We start from the raw sequence: 20,545 nt of genomic DNA on the forward strand, positions 1-20,545 counted from the left end.
AAGTATGAGCTCTACACGCACCATATCATTAAGTACGATATATTTTATTTCACGTTTCAGGTATTACAAACTCCCAGATAAAACTAGATAAAACTGACTGGCATTGACACCACGTCTACTACCACCTCCGGCTCAAATATGTAATAGCGGCTACTAAAGTAGCAGTTTGGTTATTACACCTCTTCTTTGATCAGTGCTTGCCTCATACGCATTCAAAACGCGTTTACTTTAAGTTAATCCTATCGACGCAAAGTGGTAATTAAATTATTTTAGTGTTAAATATTTGCTTGAACGCGTCCACAAAGTTTCAATGAAAACTCCCTTTGATCGTGCCCGGTGACAGCTCTCTCCGAGCAGGAACCAGCCTCAGTTGTTTTCCTCCTCTCTGCCCAGCACACTCTGGAGGAATGGTAGCCGGTTAGCTGTTCAGGCAGGAGCTTTTGGATTAACTTGTCAACGTTACTTGGCATTCGGCGTTTCTGTTTTAATAATGAATTTACTACCGTCTAATCCTCACGGGAACGGGCTCCTTTATGCTGGATTTAACCAGGATCACGGTAAGAAGCGCTGCTATCCCCCCCCCCCCATTTCACCCTAATGGGAATTGGCAGCGTCGTGGATGCTAAGCTAACGTTGCTAACCTAGAGCGTAAATTACACAAACATTATCTAATAACACCAGTTTTACACTGTCCGGGCTTGTTGTTATGTAACGTTAGCGACACTTCGAGCTTTAACTCGAACTGACTGTTAACTTCACGTTAGCTTTAGCCGCCTAGCTTGACGTAGCTAGCCAACTACAGCTAACGTGAACTTAACCTTTTTGTTGTCAGGTAACACATTTACCGACCTAACATTAGCTGGTTAGCTGACTTGCCATGGGTTGATAAGTTAGACACAGACACGATTTAAGCACTCAAACGAGGACGTTGCATAGATAGCAACTGACGCAGGACAACTTAACTTAAAGCTAACGCTAGCTGCGTTTCATGAATCGTGCCTAGGTTAGCATGAGCTAGGTAACGGCTTGCTAAGCTAAGTTTGACAGTTACTGTCTTGTTAATATTCTTAAAGATACGTTCATTCACTTTGAAGTTAGCGAGTTTTAAGAAGTAAACATATTAATTTGTGTTAATATGTCAATTAAAATCCTCAAAACCGTTTAAATGTCTTCGCTCCCCACCCACACACACATTTACACACAGGCCGTAAAGTATTCTTCTTAACACCATGTAATGAAACTAGCTGAAGGTAACTCAGTGTGACATGTACAGTAAAGTAATGCTGCAGTGTTTGAAGACCCCTTTAAGAAACCAGTTATGACACGATCATGGCGCGGTGTGTCAGTTTTATGAAGGTTAATATTTGTCTCATGCTCTGTGTTTGTTCATGGCTCTCTCTCTCTCTTATCACTGTACCAGTCAGGCCAGTTGGTCCAACTCACGTGAGCTGCTTCTATTGGAAGAAGAATGTATACTTTAATAATGCCTCGAGGGGAGATTTCATATTTCACATACACATGAGAGTGCCTCATTGGGTGACCCCCTGAGCAGTTCTCCAGTCACAGTGTTATGCTCAGGCGATGATACGACTATAACTGTTGAGTACTGATCTCTGTACTCTGTGATGGATTTCTGATGAGTTTAATGTTTGTGTGTCTCTGTAGGATGCTTCGCCTGTGGAATGGAGAATGGATTCCGTGTCTACAACACAGATCCTCTTAAGGAGAAGGAGAAACAAGGTACGGACCAGTGCAGACATCAACGTTTACAATTGGGAGGGAGCTTGCTTTTAAGTTGGTCACACGTTTTGTTCATGTATGATTTATTTATTGGGATAGTTTGGATGTATGTACTTAGGCATAGTCAGAGTGTTACCTACAGTAGACAGCAGTCAGTGTGTCCCCAGAAGCAAAGCTATGTACTGCTGAGGACAGGGTCAGCAGAAAAACGGACTGTCACCTTTTCTTTGGCACAGACTGAAGAAATTCCTGTATTAAAGTATTCCTTTAATTTACTTGCACTGATGCATGATACAATCTGTATAAATAGTGCAGCGTTGTTTCCACCTCAAACTGTAATAACAGAGGAATGCTCTGTGGTTGACAGCTAATTTGAAGTCCTCGTTCAGGCAACTCCGCTGCACGAACAAAGTATTGCGTCAGAATGGCAGCTGCTTTAAAAATGCAGGGATAGAAGAGGAAGTTTCCCTCTCAATGAAGACCGAAAATGTGACTCAAAGATGTGGCACATGACCTCCTGCAGAGTTCCTTCTCTAACCTCTTAGATTAAACCAGGAGCTGACCCAGGTCCTCATTCACAGGACTCAGAGCAGTCATTCGTCTTCCTTTATTCTCTGCTGATCCACCTGCAGTTCTTCCGATGACAGTCTTTGCAGCACGTAGCAGTTCTCTGTCCTGCTGACGTTATGTGTGCTGTACATGGAGGCGGGTTGTGGACGGGGGGGTACAGTCTCATTGTGAGGAATGCAGAGGATTTCTTGCCATTGTGCTCTGTTGTAGTGAACTGAGCCACTAGAGATGAGTAAGCAGGAATGATTAGCAGCAGTGTGCCAACATTGTTTGAAGAACAGTTTACAGTAGAGTCGTGGTGATGATGAAGGGCTGCATGCTTCTCTTACACTTGCTATTACTGATGTTTAATACCAATGATGTTGACTTTCAGAGTTCCTGGAGGGTGGGGTTGGCCACGTGGAGATGCTGTTTAGGTGTAACTATTTGGCACTAGTGGGCGGAGGAAAGAAACCCAAGTACCCAACTAACAAAGGTATGTTTGTCTGTTCGACATGAGCGGTGTTGTTGTACTGGACTTCCAGCAGGCCTCTGTTCTGTCAGATGAGGCCTTGTAATTCAGTTTTTAGGTTGCATTCTGAATAACAGTGAGTTCAGTTTCCTCAAAAATGACTTAAGAAGTAGGGTAGCAAAATTCCAGGAATTTTCAGTTGGGGGAAATATATTTTAGTATAGTCCTGACTAAATGAACCAGATGTCATGCTGGTCCACTTGAATGTCTGCTATTCCTCATTCACATGCACCTAGCACACTGCTTACTGCAGGTCTATTGATACATAATATTGTTCAATAAAATAATTCAAACTTGATAAAGTTCTACTTACAAATAAATCTGCTAAAAGTTTTTTAAATTGTTTTATTTTGAATGGATGTCTGTTTATAACAAAACAAAATGTTTATATTTATCTTTGGATATGATACCGTTTGTTTAAATTACCCCCAATTTCCTGTTAATTCCCATTAATTTCCATAATTCCCACACAATGTACCTACAGTTTATTTTATCAAAGAACTTCAATGAATGAATCATTTTTGGTCATCCATTAAGGCTGCATGTTCAGTCATTGATTGATTGAACATTGATTTATTTCATATGCTGGGAAGCACTAAGACATCTGATGTGATAATAAATGATTCTGGGTCGTATCATGATGGCTATTAATGGATATCAAATTGTGTTCTATGTGATATTAAAGCCTTTACATTGAACTTGAAACGTTAATGCATTTTAGTCATGTGACTGTTGAATAGTAATCTTATTTGGTCTGATATGGATCTTTCTGCTGCTGCAGTGATGATCTGGGATGACCTAAAGAAGAAGACAGTTATTGAGATCGAGTTCTCAACAGAAGTCAAAGCAGTGAAGCTTCGACGTGACAGGTAGGAAACCGGAATGAACTGTTTAAAGCTGATTCACGTGCTCAGGCGTCAAATTCATTTATTTTATAATTTGTGACAGTTGCAAACTGAAATTTTGTGCAGTGCATGAGTGAGCAGATTGGAGGTTCCTCTTGATCACACAGCAGGAGTGTGGGCATGAAGCAGCGTTTTTCAGTGCTATCTGTTCTCTCTCGAATTGATCGCTCGTTCATTGTCAGTCGAGCAGCTTCTGGTTTGATCACTGGAAGTGTCAGATTAGTGCTCCACGTGAATGCTGCTTGAGTAGATCTTTGGACCTTTTTTTAATCTTTAACGTCGGTGTTGGTTCTCCCTTTTGTTCTCAGAATTGTGGTGGTCCTGGACTCAATGATCAAAGTCTTCACCTTTACCCACAACCCCCATCAGCTGCATGTGTTTGAGACCTGCTACAACCCCAAAGGTCAGTCTGCACTGTTGAAGCTCTGAGACTGAGACAGCATAATGAAGCATCTTTTTAAACCAGTTCAATTATAATCCCCAAATCTCCACAGAATGCTGCAGCCATAAGCAGCATGTCTCTAAATGTGACACAGCTTCATAACCAGCCTCTTCTCCTGTTCGCCTCAGGTCTGTGCGTGCTGTGTCCCAACAGCAACAACTCTCTGTTGGCATTCCCCGGGACTCACTCGGGCCATGTGCAGATAGTGGACCTGGCCAACACAGAGAAGCCTCCGGTTGATATCCCCGCCCATGAGGGGGCGCTGTGCTGCATCGCTCTGAACCTTCAGGGCACGAGAATAGCTACGGCGTCGGAGAAAGTAAGCCGTGCTGGTGAACACTTCTTCCTCAGTTGTTGTGAAGTTTGTTTTTGTGTTTGCCAACTCATCCACGTTGTGTCTCCACAGGGGACTCTCATTAGAATTTTCGACACATCTGCGGGTCAGCTCATACAGGAGCTGAGACGAGGCTCTCAGACGGCTAACATTTACTGGTGAGCATTGAGCAACGATGCCGTTCACATCTTTACTCAACGGCAGTGCAACAACTGTCCTTGTGTTCATGACAGAAGAGAGAACTGAAGCAGGCTGCATGCTGAGTTCATCTCGTTTGCTCTTCAAAACCTTCCACAATCACACACAGTATATAGACCGGCTGTAGCGGCACTGTCACTTGCTTCATTAGACATGGAAAGTTAGACCACGGTCTAACAGCTCCACTCCATCTCCTCCTCCTCTTCACTCTGTAGGTTGTGTTAGACTGCTTTCTTGCACAGTCACTGAGTGTGGTGATGTAATGCCACTACAGGAAGTCTTTATATGGTGACCTCATGAAAAGTTAATGCAACACTGCATGTTTTTCATATTCTAGTATGTCTGAGATTGAGAGGAGCAGGGGTAATGGATGACAGGACTAGTATTTGCTCTGGCAGCGCTGCAGTTTCTCGTCAGGCTTTGAAGTCGTCACATCAGTTCAATTAAATCCCATTCATTTCATCACCTCAGCCCGTCAGCAGATCCAGGACTGTTTGAACACTGACAGAATAAAAAGTGCAAATGGTGGAACTGCAGCTAAAACTCAGTGAAATAAAAATAGATGCGATAAGACTGAAGAAAGCGGCATTAAAACCATGACAACAGCAGTTACAGCGTCTTCAGCTCTTTACAGCACAACACATAAAAGAAGAGAGCGACATAAAAGCTGCTTTGCTGAGAATGTTAAACAATAAAAGTCAATTACAAGCTCAGTTTAAGGCCTGTTCTTCACAGGATACAACATTTCAGTGGTCAGCATGGTGTAACGTGTTTCTGCACTGTAAACACTAAAAACTTCTCTAGTTGCTAGCCAAGTTCCAGTTTAGCCCTCCGCTAACTTCAATATGGGATCAAATTATTCTCAGCTTTAAAAAAAAGTTGTTGGCCTGTAGGAATCAAATTCTGATAGTGAAACAAGTCGATTTGGTTGTGACACTGAACAACAGTTATCCACTGTTTTACAACTTGCTCTGGAAGACCGCTACAGTTAGGGTCACATGACTAACCGAGCTGGACATATTTTTTCACTCAAAATGGACTTGTGGTCTATTTAATGGCAATCCCATAATTCTGTAGTTGTTATAGAAACATGTGTTGACAGTTTATTATAAAAGGGTGAAAAGGAGCATTATGAAGACGTCAGTCACAAAACGTCGGAACTTATTTTATCTCGTGTTCCTGTGTTGATCTGATTGGGTTCGTTAGCATGAGCTCATCAAGCTGGTAGTGTTCTTCTCATTGTTTCCATCTGCTCTGTTTCAGCATTAATTTCAACCAGGACGCGTCCCTCATCTGCGTGTCCAGTGATCACGGCACAGTGCACATCTTCGCTGCAGAGGACCCCAAAAGAAACAAACAGTCGAGGTTGGTCTGTCTTCTGCATGACGAAAAGTCCAGAGCTCCGTCTGGATTAAGATCAATCCAAAAACTAAATGTTGACACGGAAAGTGAATTGGACTCTGTGATCTGAACGATGGTGTCCTTCTCTCTGCAGTTTGGCATCGGCCAGCTTTCTTCCCAAATACTTCAGCTCCAAGTGGAGCTTCTCCAAGTTCCAGGTCCCCTCAGGCTCTCCCTGTGTGTGCGCCTTTGGAACGGAGCCTAACGCCGTCATAGGTGAGTTCAGGACACGGCGTGCAGCTCAGCCTCATCCTGTCACTCATGCAGATCAGACTCAGGCGGGGTCACACAGAACACACACTTGCTCGTATGAGGGTTAACAGGATTTCTGCAGGTCATGTGACATTTAAAGGATCATCCTGATTTTATCATATTTCCCATGGGTTGTTGAAAGTTTGTGACTTGGGGAGGGAATTATATATAATATATATAGATGTAGATATATAATCTACATATAATTTAGATTATATATCTACATTCCACCAGTCTTCATTCTAAAAACTGTATGTCCACATAATTATCAATTTCCACAGGGTTGCCCGGCTGAACGGTATTTCTGTGCGAGAAAACTAAAGTGTTTTGTTTTTGTCAAAATGAAAGCGGATCAGTCGAGGCCTTCAAATCTAGAAATATCATTTGGTAGCTGCAGGTCTAACAGACAGGGCCGGTCCTAGCTATGGGCAATGTGGGCGGCCGCCCAGGGCGCATTCTCCGTGGGGGGCGCACGAACGCCCGAAAAAGCAAAAAACCTCGGTAATTTTCGATACCGCTCATTAAGTTAGCGGAGCGGGCGCCCCGGGAGCGGGGTGTTGGCAAGGCAGAGGGGGGCGTCGGACAGACCGATGGGGGCGCACGGCGCATCCAGGGGCGCACTGGCGGCCATGAGGGCGCACGGGAAAATGTTCGCCTCGGGGGGGGGGCGGGGTTCGCCCAGGGCGCAAATGTGGCCAGGACCGGCGCTGCTAACAGAGCACATGTACTGTTACTGTGAGCATGAACAGAAGAGGTATGACAGTCATCTTAAAGCTACACATATGCACCATAACATGAAATACAGAATTCAGTTTTGTATGTCTGGCCCGAGTGTGCTGACTGTCCGTGTTCTGCTCTTGTTTCTCCACCATGCAGCCATTTGTGCTGACGGCAGCTACTACAAGTTCCTGTTTAACCAGAAAGGGGAGTGTTCCAGAGACGTGTACGCCCAGTTCCTGGAGATGACCGACGAGAAAATATGACCTTTGACCCCCCTCTGGAAACTCGCTACTACACAGCCTGTTTTCTTCTTTCCTTTCTTTCCTTTTTTATGTTGGAGGAGGCAGGAGAAGTCCCTCGTCGCACTTCTTATCTTGACAGACTCTGTTGAAAAGAGCATCAGGTGAAGGGAGGACAAAGAAAGAGAAGCACAGACTCGCAGCAAACACAAACACATGGCAGCACCAACAGGGATGCAGACTTTTGTCTCTCGTGGTCTCCTGAGGATTGTCCCCGGACAGAGGGACACAGATGCCGACTTGACTCCCAAACCAAACACTAGACAAAAGAGGGAAAGTTCTTATTTTTCTTTGAACGGACAACATTCCGCTTTTTAAGACGTCTTCCGAGGAATTTACACAGAATGGCTATTTTTACTGGCATAGATGCTTCTGATAGTTAGACGGATTGAAAATATTGAGATTTTTGTCAACTAACACCACCTAACCTAACTATAGGGCGTGCCTCGAGACTGGAGAGAATCTGTATGTGTGCACATATTACTGTTGTCATATATACATAAGTGTGTTTGTGTATATACCAGTGTACCATATTAGGTGTTCACAAAGCAGAATCAGAAAGAAGCAAATCTATTTTTCCCACATCTGTCTTCACAGTAACATCTGGAACAGACTCTGATCCTGCATTGTGAAGCGTCACCTTTAGTATTACTAGATTTTCTTCTATTCACTGTATAAACAGCGCGCCAGACTGAACTAACTACATAGAACTGTACAGAATAGTAGCAGAATATTTTTGTTTGTTTCACTTCCTTTTTTTCCCCATACATTGTGCAATATGTTTTTTGTTAAGACCTTGCGAACATTGAGTGTTTGTTGTTTCTACCTGACTGAGGAAGCTTAAAGAAATAGTTTGTTTGGGAAATACGTTTATTTGCTTTCTTGTAGAGAGTTAGACAAAAAGACTGATACCACTCTCATGTTTGTATGCTAAATATGAGCTAGCAGTAGCTTAGCATTATTACTGGAAACAGCTAGCCTGGCTAGGTAACAAAATTCATCAGTCAGTTCCTCTAAAGCTTTGGTCGATTTATTTTTGTAGCTGGCAACAGTGACTGCTGAAGGTTTGATATGATGTGTTAATTGGTTGGAGCCAGGTTAACATCTCACCCCGTGTTTCCAGTCTTTATGCTATGCTATGCTAAGCTAACCAGCTGCTCAGCCTCAGCTTCATATTTATTTACAGAGTGGTGTCCATCTTCTCATCTAGAAAGCAATGAAGTGTAGTTCCCAAAACTGTTTCTTTCAGAGTTTTGGAGAGTTGGTTTTTTAACAGGAAAGCTCGAGAGCCAAACACACACGGCTTCCATCTTTAATCACAAAAATCGAATTTGGATGATTTTTTCTTCTTTTTAAAGATAGTGTGAACACGGTTCAAGGCTGCACTTCACATTAAATGTGAATACATCGTCAGCCCAGTACAATTGAACAAGAATTCTTCTCAAAGGTGATTGGTTGCGCCACATTCTTTTCGTCAGCCAGTGTAGCTCTCCAGTCACGGCTGCCTAGTACCTTTTTGTCTAAATCCTGACAACACTCGTAACTTTGAGTGTCGCTTTATGTCTCATACATCTTCGTAAACTGCTTCACCCCTAACAGCATCGATCCATTCAGCTAATGCAAATCAGGGACTCTGAAGTGCTTTGTTGAAGCCTGTGGCCAATAAACAGAAGACGTGTTCAGCGTGGATCCACCACAGTGGAACATGTGGATAAGCAGAATTATATTATTGTAAAATTAAATATTACTGTGTTTTTCATTTGTCATGTTAATCGACAGCAGTTTGTTGATTCAGTAGAAAAGCATTTCATTTCCGTTGCTTTCTGCATCCGATTGTACATTCGCAGGTGTCACTGTTGAACATAAACACAGCACATGGTGGTCACTGACCACCGTAGGGACACTGCACAAACTGAAAAAGCCAACTTGTTTCTGAGACACTCAGAATGATTGTAAAACCTGCATTTAAATTTGTGAATAAAAATGTAACATCTGCTTTTACAGTTAAACTTTATTGTTTGTTTATTGGTTGTTTTATGCCTTTTCATAATGTCAACTGTAGCCTCTCCACGGTATTGAACCTGAATTTCATGTCATTTGCAGTGGGGCTTAAGGGCCCCGTAAACATTTTACAGTATCTTAAAGTCCAACTGAAATGAAATGTCATGTTTTGTCCACTCCAGCATACATTCTGATTCACAGCTTTCTCCTTTGAGAAAAAACATCTGAAGGCAAATGAGAATTTTATGTGTTTTGGTCTTCCTTCCCGGCTTTGCCATACACCGACAGAATACCAATCCAGTCTCCATCTGCGTGAAGGGATACCTTATTTCAATTCAACCAATCAAATCTCGGAAGAAGCAATAACGTCAGTGTTCTATCACAGGGAGAGCAGTCACTCGAACTTAACACCCTACTACACAGGAGCTTAGCTTTCTGTAGAAGTCTCTTTTTTTTTAATCGAACTAACAGACATCTGAACACGTCCATGATGTTATCCATAGATTTCTGCCGGGTTGTTGTAAGGCTCAGTGTGATACTCTGGCCACGCCTATTTGACAGCCACCTACCAAATAATCTAAATAAATACATTTAAAAAAGGGCAAAGACATGGACTGTCGGTGGAGCTGAGGACAGCTGAATGAAGTCTGGTTGCTCAAACCTCCTTATCTGGACAGAAGTCCAGTTGTGTGTCTACATGTGAAGTTGGTTTGATTCTTCTTCCTTATTTCAAAGGAAGCCTTGTTTATAAGGGTTCAGTATGCTTCAGGTCATACGCATTGTCCAACCACAAAGTGTTTAAACCTGTTCACATCATGTGAAGGGGGTGAGGTAAGCCTCTCTAAACCAATTCCATCATTCTTTGTGCAGCCAAAAAAGGAGAGCTTGTCCAAAAGTCTTTTGTTACCATTCATTTGATTTGTTGATTCTCAAAACGCCAGCCATTCCCATTTGATGTGATCTTTCAAATGTGGAACCAATATGAAGACTTTTCACTCCCAATAATCAACAGTTCGTATGAAGCAGGGATGCACTGACCTTACATGTTGCATCAATATTTGGACTGATAGTGACATTATTAAATAGATCATTTACGAGCCATGTTATAGTCGAGACAGCACAAATCCAGTGTCATTCAGTCACGGCAGGCAAATAATCCCAAAGATTACCACGCAGTGAGAAGTACAGGTTGGAGTTGAGTTCAGGTGTTAGAACGGACATTTTTCACGGCACACACTTTGACTCGTCACAGTGGGATAAACAAAAGTGAAACAAGTTCACAAACAGTGGCTCAGATCCATTTACGGGAAAACAAATGACCACTCCATATGTGGACGTGCAGTCAGTGTTGAAATGTAGTAAGTTGAAGGACACTTTGGCATGCAGACTGGAAGACTCGTCTGATTAGTGGACGCTCTACATTCTAAGCCACATCCACTAGTGATTGGAGTTCACGATGGAAGAGCTACAGATGGTTTCAGCTCGGAACTTACATGTAGGCGCTGCCAGCAAGCCTTTGCGAGCCGCCATTTCTCGGTCAATATAGCATGCAATGAGGAAGCTGTAGCATCGATTACCTACATTTACCATCAACACATGGAAACTTTTCCTTTAAGTGTCTCAGTAAGTCAGGACAGTGAGCCAACATACCAGACTTCCTGGAAGCGGCTCACCTAAACAGAATGCAGTTGTTTACTGTTTTAATATTACACATGCTTTTCCTGTTATGACAAGGCAAACTGTGTGCCGTGAAAAAGGTTTATTGGTGTCCAAGTTGGATTGTTGCATCCCCGCTGAACCCTTTAGACACTCCTCTGATCAGCTCCAGTGCTGGAAATAAGTAAGTCAAGCTGTTTTTGTCCCTAAAGGAAGCCGATGCTGTTCAAAAAGGAAGCAATCCACCCTCGTGGTACACACACTTCCTCTGAACGGTCTGACCAAACTGTGTGGAATGCATCCTCCTGAACGAAACTCGAGCAGCGTGCTCGCCCTGCATTCCAGATGTGAACGAGAAAAGAAACGAGTCGTCACGCAGGCAGATTTGGAGTTTGCATTCGCCCGGCAGAGGAGGCTTTTTACTCAAAAGAAATACAAACTAAGAGGTTATGTGTTTTAAATAACTTTAGTAAAAAAAAAAAAAAAAAAAAAAAAAAAGCATTTACCCACTGAAGCAGAACAAACACCTATCACTTGTTTTCTTGTTTTTCCTTGTGTAACATAGAATACAATCTGAAGAGACTGTTTTTAGTAGCCCGAACAGAATGAAATAATCAAGCAAAAAGAGACTGCCAACTTCAACACAGGTAAGGTAACAGACACAGCCCATGATGACGGGTGAGGGAGAAATGAAAATACAAAAAGGAAAACAACTAAAGAGGGTTTAAGTGCAGCACTGGTCAGAATCATAAAGCGTAGATTCAGTCTAAATTTTCTTCAGTTCCATATTCAGATAATCTGCTCAAGTACATTGTCTCTAGATCCGTAACATGCAAGCTCGATGAAGCATATGGTCAAATACGCATGGGAATATACTTTTTTTTTTTTTTTTTTTTTTTTTTTTTTTTTTTTTTTTTTTTTTTTTTTTATCTCATAGGATATTTGTAAAATATGAAAAAATCTGTAGATGTACAGTGATAAAGAAATTTCATTTGTGTGTGAATGAGCAGAAAAAAGAACATCCACTCCATAGATAGTGTTTTCTTTCAAAGGAAAAAAAAATAAAATAAGGAGACTACATTCATTTCACTGAACAAAGAGTCCACATACAAAAAAAAAACAAACAAAACAAAAAAAAGAAGTTCCCAAAATATCATGTGATGTTTAAATGTTCTTAAAGACCCCACTTATAGCTTTTAGTTATCTTAATTATTACTAGATAGTATCTGTGCCTTGGGAAACGGAGAAACACTCAAAAAAGATCCAAAGATACACTTGTACAACAGAATACTGCATATCTACTCACGACTGGGTTAGGTAGGTCGACACGGAGGCTAGCTGCCGAAGATGGGAATGTCCACATGTACGTACACACACTTCCCTTTGCGGAATACACTACTGGTGATTTCACTTGGTTGCTTTTTTTTTTTTTCCTACCCGACACGGTTTAAGCGCTTGTCTGTCTGTAATGCTACCAGGATGAGGCTCCTTTCCATCTTTGTCCCTGTGAAGTCATTTCTGATCTGGAAAAAATCTGGATTTTTTTTAAATCGGTTTCTCTTTCCTGTGCTTCTTTCTCGCTGTCTGGGTCTCAAACCTTGGGCTGGGGGTGGGGGGGTGGGAGGGGGTTCACAGTCAGCAACAGCAACTCTCCGTTTTTTCAATTTGGTCTTTAGTTTTTGCATCGTATTTCGTGGTCTTAAATATATGGAAGAGGGGCTTGAGGGAGGTTGAGGAGGTTTTGAACATTCTATAGTCCCGCAGGTGTTTTCCACGTTCTCTTCTCTTTTTGGCACCTTGGAGTAGATGATAACCGGGCAGGATGGATGGGTGTGAGTGAGGAAAGGTGGGGTGAGGCTCAATGTGTTACAGGAGAGCAGGGGTCAGGACACAGATCGGGTGGGAGGCTACTTGTCGCCGTTCTGTTCACTGACCCCTCCTTCTCCGGCTCTGTCCGTGGTGCCGTTGTTGTTAGTGGCGTTGTTGTTGTTGGTGGTTGCCGCTCCGCCCTGCTCTTCCTCCTCTGTTTTCACCCTCTTGGAGTCGGGTTGGTCTTGCAGTTCCCCGTTCTGCCTCTTGGTAGGGAGGGACGCCGAGGCTGAGGCGTGGGCCGCCAGGAGGTGAAGAGGGTTCGCGACGGCTGGTAGAGAAAACAGAGGGTTTATTCAAAAGTGTTATTACTGTACGGAGTGTGCCAAAATGATCCGTCCAAAAATTGGTAGACTGATAAAATGATGAAATTAACTGGTTAATTAAACTAATCGTCACATCACTTTAAGAAAGAATGTCAAACATTTTGTGGTTCTGAGTTCTCAAAAGTGACCATGTGACGCGTTTAATAAAATACATGATATTAAGCTCAGTGGCGCTGGTCAAAAGAAGACATCATGTAGAGCTGAGCGAAACTCAAATGACATTTTTTCAGGATTCTGTGACATTTTATGGATGATTACTACAAACAGCTGAAAGCATGCACAGTCTGGGTTTGTTTTCAGCCAGAGTGATAACTGATAGTATTCTGCTTCTCGTGGCCGATACCAGTAAGATGACTAATAATTTCACGTTTTTGTGCTTTAAAAATAAGTTCATAATCTGTAGTTCTTGCATACCTGAGGGCAGGAAAGAGTGACAATTTACTGTTCCATAGATCTGATCTAACAAAATAAGACATCATTAATAGAAGAACATTATTGACTGATAATTTAATTTAATTAACAGAACAACAAAAAATAAAAATATCCCCTCATCAGCCCTGATATGTTATGCATGCCTACCAGAAATGCTATAGACAGATGTACTGGATCAAGAGATCTTCAATAATTAGTGTCTGAGTAGCGAACTGTGAGTGGGATTTTTTTTTTTCCTTTCATAAGAATTTATACAAAAAATAATCAATAGTAAAATTCAGTCAAATTAACAAACGAGAACAATAATTCTTAGTTGCGGTCTTAAAGGGCTAAAACAAAAAGTGAAATTCAAAGAACAGAACAGAACGAGGAAATAGAATTGGCAAACTGAATATAACTTTTTTTATTTTGATCATATAAATAATTTTTAATTTAAATCCAAATGTAATCCACATGCATGCACGTGAGCATGTGGCTGATGCGATTTACTCAACTGTTATTGGAGCAGAGCAAAAAGGGGTGGGACTTACAAAGATCAATTATTGCAAAGAAGCATCGCAATATAGCAACAAGTGCATACAAACAATGCAGATTTTAGCTTTACAAATGTTTTATGGGGATGAATTTAACATGGATACACAAAATGTGTTTTGGTATTAAAAAAAAATGTTTTAAAGAGATGGCTGCTGGGAGAGCAGAGAGCATAGACTCTTTAAATGGGCCTCCATTGTTCTGACACCTGTGCAATTGTCTTAGTTGCAGTGTGTGTGTGTGTGTGTGTGTGTGTGTGTGTGTGTGTGTGCGCGCTTCACCTGTGCTAGCAGCAGTACCGATGGGCACCAGATGGGTCCCGTTTTGTGTGATGGCCTTTATTGGGAGCTGGTGCTGACCGAGCGGGGCTTGCACGATGGTAACTGTTGTCAGAGGAGCAGCCTGGGAGCTCTGGATGATGCGACTGACTCCACCTATAGACGAGGCTGTGATGGATGGGACCGGCTCCACTTTGACTGCAAACAGAGGAAAAACTGACATCAGAACCAGTTCATACATACAGTCACCACATTATAATGAACCACTTCATAGGCTGTCACCTTTGATCTCTTGGTGCTCTCCACCTCCATTCTCCTGAGGTTCTGTGCTCACTGTAGCAGCAGGCTGTGCGGCAACAGTTGCCATAGTGACGGCTGGGATCTGGTGGACGACGTGAACTGTCTGCATGACCGGGGCCGAGCTAACTGACGTCGTTACTATGGCTGGTGTCGCCATGGCGTAGGTCACAGGCTTCATGGTCGTTTGAGGCATCTGGCGCTGCACGGCGATCAATACTGGCTGGTTGTTGAGGGGGGAGCCTATCAGAGGGCAGGGCTACAGGTTACTAACAAACTCTTCACTGTCACACTAATTTAGCAAATGGGACAGAATCAGATGTTTTACCAGGGGAGTTCTGTGTGAAGCGGGCCTCTTGGATGACAGCAAGTTTAGGCTGGACTGTAGTGGTTTGGGTGGGGGCTGGTGGCGGGGTTGGCTCTGGCTCCATGGGCACTGGGGATCCCTCTCTGGACAGGCTGTCTGGGGTCTGGACCCCACTGGAGTGGGCAGACAGTGCCCCTGTGTGGTTGGGAGAAGCTGGAGCGCTCCTGGAAGCGGATCAGAAACAAGGTTGATTGACGTTTAATGTAGCACACACTAAAAACACCACTTTGAGGAAACACACTCCTGTCTGGGTTGAAGTGTTCTTTACCTGGAGGAGAGAGGTCCCACAGGGGTCCTGAAGCAGGGCACTCCCCTGGGCCTGCGCTTCCTGAAGGCTTGCTCTATCAGCTTGCCCTCAGAGGCGGGGTCGATCCTCCAGAAGGAGCCTTTGCCCGGCTCCTCCTGTGAGCGGGCCACTTTGATGAAGTACCGGTTCAGGGACAGGTTGTGGCGAATCGAGTTCTATAAACACAAATACAGACACGCAGAGTGTTAGTAAAACACAACAGTGTCAGTTGTATAGTGTTCATGTTCATGCACAAGGAGGTGTGCAAATGTGTCCGCAGTAGGCCTGTCTGTTATTTTTCTAGTGTGAACCACTAAACAACAAGTAGAGCTTCCAGGTCTGTGAAGTCCAGCCCATGAGAAGTGTTTTAAACCTGCATTCTTTCTAATGGCCAGCAGGGGGCTGCACCATTGGCTCCAACAAAAAGGTCTGAAAGTATTGAGTCTTATGGAGAAATGAACCTTCTTCTCACTGTATTTATGAGTTTAGATTAGAGCGAAACAAACGATAAAACCGGATATGCTTTAGGGTGTGGCTACCTTATGATTGAGTCATTCCTCAACACGCCAGGCTCACAAAACTCAGACCAAACTGTCAAACTAGGCAGTGCTGATTAAATATGAATCCAGATTCTGTCACTGCATTGATCATTTCATCATGTCAAGCTGGAATACGACAACGATTTTTCCTGCTTGAAGATGGAGTCAAAACCAAGCACAGCCCAACTCACAGCTCCACACTCCCATCCTAATATGGTCACTTCTGGCTCCAAAAAAACAATATGGCAACATCCAGAATGCCAGACTGGAGGCTTGAGAATAGTTGTCCACAAAGCAATGGGTGATGTGAGAGTGGATGCAGTAAAAAGCTGATCAGCGTGTCGTCTGGATTCTGGAGACATCCTTGAGCACCAGCTTTAGGTCAAGATGAGCATCCACTGGGCGACACCCGAGTTACTGACACATGTTGGACCAATTCACAGGACAGCTGTCACACTGTTAGCAGAGACTCCAGCCTGCAGTGCAGTTCCATACGTTTTTAGAGCTAAACCATTATTGATTCATCAACAGACAAATGAAAAAGGACCACAGTGATATCTTCAAATTCATCCCAAGACCCAACGCTTGATATAATAAGAGAGAGAGAGAGCTGTAAAATGCTCATAGTTCAGCCAACATTCATCATGTGTGTTATACGTGGACAACTTATTAATTATAAAAGAATCAATGTTAAATTTAATCTGATGTCAGATACCTGATCGATTCATTTCAGCACTGTGGGCGTCGCCTTCCTCCATTCACATTTTTAACATTTACAATGACAAATGACAGCAGAGACACCCGATCCTACTGTTCTGTCTGAGAGAGTCAGGGTTCCAACAGCTCCTTAAACATCACATTCAAGGACTATTTGAGGACTTTCCAGGCCCTATAATTCACTCAAAATTCAAGGACTCCACATGGATCAAGGTTAATTACTGTTACACCGCTGATAGACTGCATAACCGGGAGGAAGGCATATTTAGTAACATTAAGTGAAAAGAACTTGCACAAAATACATGAAATCAAGCACTTTCAATGACACATGTCTACTTTCAGAGACGTTCAAGGTCTTGTTTTTATTCCACGGACCCATGGGAACCATGGAGAGTAAATCAACTGACATACTGCAAGTATAAACAATGGTACTGAATAATGAAGACTCTGACCTGCCAGCCTTTATCAGCTGTTCTGTAGTAGGGGTAGTTCTTGGTGATGTGGGTGTATATTCCATTCAGCGTTAGCTGTTTATCCGGGGCCATGGTGATAGCTTGGACTATTAGCTGTGCATACGAATATGGAGGTTTGGAGTCGTCCTGTGGAGAATAACAGACAGTATCATTCATGTGCTGTCAGGAGGAAATTTGTTTGGTAATAAAATACAAGGCAAGCTTAAGTTTGTTCACGTCGTACATAGCATGAATACACACACAGACTCAGACTTAGCAAAGTCCAACCCGGTCCTGTGCTCCAAAGTCTATGTTGCTGTGAGCGTTGGGCAATTTTTAGACTTCAATCAGTAACCAGGGATGTTCACAGAGCTCAGACACCAACAGGAATCCTCTGAGATTCTCTTAAGTCTCTGAAGGAGGGTGCATGATGAAAGAGATTTCGTCATGCACCCTACTTCGTTTGAGACATTTTTTTCAAGATGAAGCACACAAACTAACAGTACTTATCCACGTTTTCATTGCACAGTTCTCTGCTCCAGACTGCCCCGCTCTCACCTTTGGGCTGTCTTCACCTGAGGCTTCTTTGTCGTTTTCTGATTGGGAGTTGTCTCCTATTAGGTCAGAGGCCAGAACACGGCCTGTCCTATAGCTGGAGAGTCCCGCCCCCCGTGGACTCGATGGACAGGAGTTTGCCGCACTGTGAAAATGATGAAGAACATTTGGAATTAACGCCGGGTACACTGACAAGACACTTTCAATGACAACATTTAGACAACATTTCTGTGTATTGTACGCACCTGATGGTGCCTGTGGGTGAAGGCAGCGGGCTCATGAGGTGGGCGATGTTGTCAGGAATGTTGATGGTCAGTGGGGAAATTTGGGGTTGGACGGGCTTGACCGGTGATTCCGGCACGTTCCTTGGCTCCTTCTTGTCGTTGGACAGGGCTGTGAACGTTATCTTTATACTGGTGCTGGGGAACCGGAAACAACACCTGAGAACGAAAGAGAGATGAGCACAGACAGAAAAAAAATCATTAAACATGTGTTTAATGTTGATACATTTCCATTTAAAACAATGTCTGTCTACATTTGAGCACCAGGAAAACACTTATTACATGTCAGGGTACAGACAAACGTCCTGCCTGGCAACAAGCAGGTCAAGGAGGTCTAACTGAAGCCAAGAGAGGAGTGCAGCGATTTAGCCTCACACGGTTTAAATATGGACTTCCACCATGACCATTACATAACACCGTGTCCAACATGTCTAATTTATTATTAATAGGGTATATTTGGACTAGTTGCTGACAGCTTGAAATGACCCTCTTTGGCATGGTGACAATATTGACATTTCTTAACTAAACACTCAAATATGAGTTAGGATATCACAACAAGAACAACTCGGTGTGAGTTTGGCGGGTGTTACAACTGAAACTGACGGAGGCTGACAGGCAGACTGAACAGTGTAAACACACTGACCTAACCCTAACCTTAGCCGCTGAAACACTATACCACACACAAACATTGCGTTGTACTAAGTATATAACAATAATTAATAACCTCTGTCTCTGTGAATACATAAACAACAGCAGGTCACCTGTGCGAGCACGAGCACAACCTGTTAGCTGTTTTGCTAGCATGTTGGGTTCAAAAAGTTCACACGGACCAAACTCTGTTACATTTCGGCCATTTTAACGCTTCTTACTTCGCTACCGGTGAATTCAAACATTAGAAAACATGTACTGAGACTGTTTTTCATTTTTTTTATCAGCCGCTCTGAAATTCGGCGTGTGTGAAACGCTCGGGTAGATAAATAAACACAGCTAACTCAGCTCAAACATAACGCACTCGGGTAAATAGTGGACAGTGACGTCTGGCTGACGCCTGCTTGGTGGACTAAATGTATGCCGAATAAACCAGGTGGTCAAACCATTAACATAAGGCCCTGAGTCAAGCTAAATGAGTTTTTAGTATTTGGTAAAGAGCCACAGCACGGTTAGACTAGCGTGTTTTGGTATGGCGGTTTGGTGTGACGTTTTGGCCACACCAAACGAGCAGCACGTACCACACTTTGCTTGACACAACACGTGCGACATCGCTGCGGGACAACAAAACAATAACAACATACGAACCCAATAAATGCGCAGTTTTTTTTTATAGTCCAAGCAAAGCTTAAAAAAATATCAATCTTACATTCTTGGAAGCTGTAAAGGTGGAGCCCCTCTTCTCTGGAACACCCCATCAACAAACACCCCGTTTTTTCCGAGGCATCGGAGATAGAATTCCCCCGTGCCGGTGCCATCCTCTCCCGCGGTGAATATTTCGAGGTGTCGCCGGGAGATGAAGCTAGAGTGTCCCATGCTGACGTCCACCGAGCCCTGCGAGGAGTTCCGACCGATGGTGACCGACCTTTTCTTCATCAGATACTCGAATTCTCGGCCCTCCAGCCGGGCTACAGCCGACCCCGACATCGCGCTTACCACCGCCATCTTCAGAGGTATCTGCTGTAGATTTGGAGGTGTGTTTGAGACAGAAACGTAGAAGCGGCTGGCGGGATTGAAAAGGGGATAATTTTTGGTTTTGTGAAAAAAAAAGGGGGATCCAATTTTACACCGTGGAGAATTTGGCTAGGAACGTGCCAGACCGGGGACACAGCGGCTCCGACCCACCGCCGCGAAGAAGAGGAAAAAAGAGGAGCGGCGGCCAATCAAAAGCGGCCAAACGGACGGAAGTACTGCGATAGACAATCCTCTCAACCAATAGGAAACCGGTCTGGGTAGGCAGATGTGTGGTGTTTACCAATGACAACAATAATAAAAATAGCCGTAGAAAATCGAGCTCGGTTGCAGCGCAGGCTGACACGCAGATGGGTGGAGAGCTGTAAAAGGTGGCGCAGTGATTTAAAGGAGGGGATTTACTGTGGGCACAGCCACAGCAACAACATCTGCTCCACTTCTTCTGTAAACTGACCCACTCTGTTCACTCTGACACTGCTCCACATTCCCTGTCTCCTCTAAACTGACAGGACGTCATGAAACTAACCGTCTTGTTGGAATTATTATACTAAAAAGTCTTTTATATATGAAACCACCAAATGTGTATATCCACAGCTCTATATTTATAAGTAATGACGACTCTTTTTAGTTGGCCTTGGGCAACATTAGCACATTTTTTTTTGGCCACTTGGGGGCAGCAGAAACCCACTGTAAACAGTTCAGTGACATATTATCGCCTTATAAAGTTGATATAAACTTAGTAGCAATCCTGACGACCCAGAGCAGCTTTATCTTTTCTTCTTTTAGCTCTATGTTTGGTTTCAACCGAGTCCTCACAAATATCTGTCTCTTTTGCTGCTCCACTATGTTCAGATCTTTTCCACTGAAAACAGCTGCCTGCTGCTAGAAAGAAGCTGATGGGAGCAG

General features: G+C 43.3%; 2 protein-coding genes across 2 annotated transcripts; one reads left to right on the forward strand and one right to left on the reverse strand.

Moving 5' to 3' along the window:
- The first annotated feature begins 170 nt into the window (after positions 1–170).
- Positions 171–9,381, forward strand: wdr45b (WD repeat domain 45B). Its single transcript, XM_027289204.1, has 10 exons — positions 171–557; positions 1,666–1,740; positions 2,684–2,785; positions 3,603–3,690; positions 4,035–4,129; positions 4,297–4,487; positions 4,575–4,660; positions 5,964–6,065; positions 6,196–6,317; positions 7,230–9,381. Exons 1-10 carry the CDS (start codon positions 491–493, stop codon positions 7,334–7,336), a joined length of 1,035 nt encoding a protein of 344 aa, XP_027145005.1. The 5' UTR covers positions 171–490; the 3' UTR covers positions 7,337–9,381.
- A 2,546-nt stretch (positions 9,382–11,927) lies between these two features.
- On the reverse strand, positions 11,928–19,820 carry foxk2a (forkhead box K2a). The gene is made up of 9 exons (XM_027289203.1): positions 19,317–19,820; positions 17,924–18,118; positions 17,682–17,823; positions 17,124–17,270; positions 15,398–15,591; positions 15,091–15,293; positions 14,748–15,005; positions 14,469–14,663; positions 11,928–13,169 (listed from the first exon to the last, which is right to left on the reverse strand). Exons 1-9 carry the CDS (start codon positions 19,610–19,612, stop codon positions 12,937–12,939), a joined length of 1,863 nt encoding a protein of 620 aa, XP_027145004.1. The 5' UTR covers positions 19,613–19,820; the 3' UTR covers positions 11,928–12,936.
- Positions 19,821–20,545: the final 725 nt, after the last annotated feature.

Source organism: Larimichthys crocea, chromosome XVI (assembly GCF_000972845.2).
Source record: "Larimichthys crocea isolate SSNF chromosome XVI, L_crocea_2.0, whole genome shotgun sequence".
Taxonomy (NCBI): Eukaryota; Metazoa; Chordata; class Actinopteri; family Sciaenidae; genus Larimichthys; species Larimichthys crocea.

Bases quoted from the DNA above. Each gene is read 5' to 3' on its own strand.
- foxk2a (XM_027289203.1), bottom strand. From the start codon at position 19,612: ATGGCGGTGGTAAGCGCGATGTCGGGGTCGGCTGTAGCCCGGCTGGAG. The intron at 15,592-17,123 runs GTCAGAGTCTTC...TTGTGTTTATAG, and splicing joins CAGCTGATAAAGGCTGGCAG to AACTCGATTCGCCACAACCT. The intron at 14,664-14,747 runs GTGACAGCCTAT...CTCTGTTTGCAG, and splicing joins AGAGCACCAAGAGATCAAAG to TCAAAGTGGAGCCGGTCCCA.
- wdr45b (XM_027289204.1), top strand. From the start codon at position 491: ATGAATTTACTACCGTCTAATCCTCACGGGAACGGGCTCCTTTATGCT. The intron at 558-1,665 runs GTAAGAAGCGCT...GTGTCTCTGTAG, and splicing joins TGGATTTAACCAGGATCACG to GATGCTTCGCCTGTGGAATG. The intron at 4,661-5,963 runs GTGAGCATTGAG...GCTCTGTTTCAG, and splicing joins CAGACGGCTAACATTTACTG to CATTAATTTCAACCAGGACG.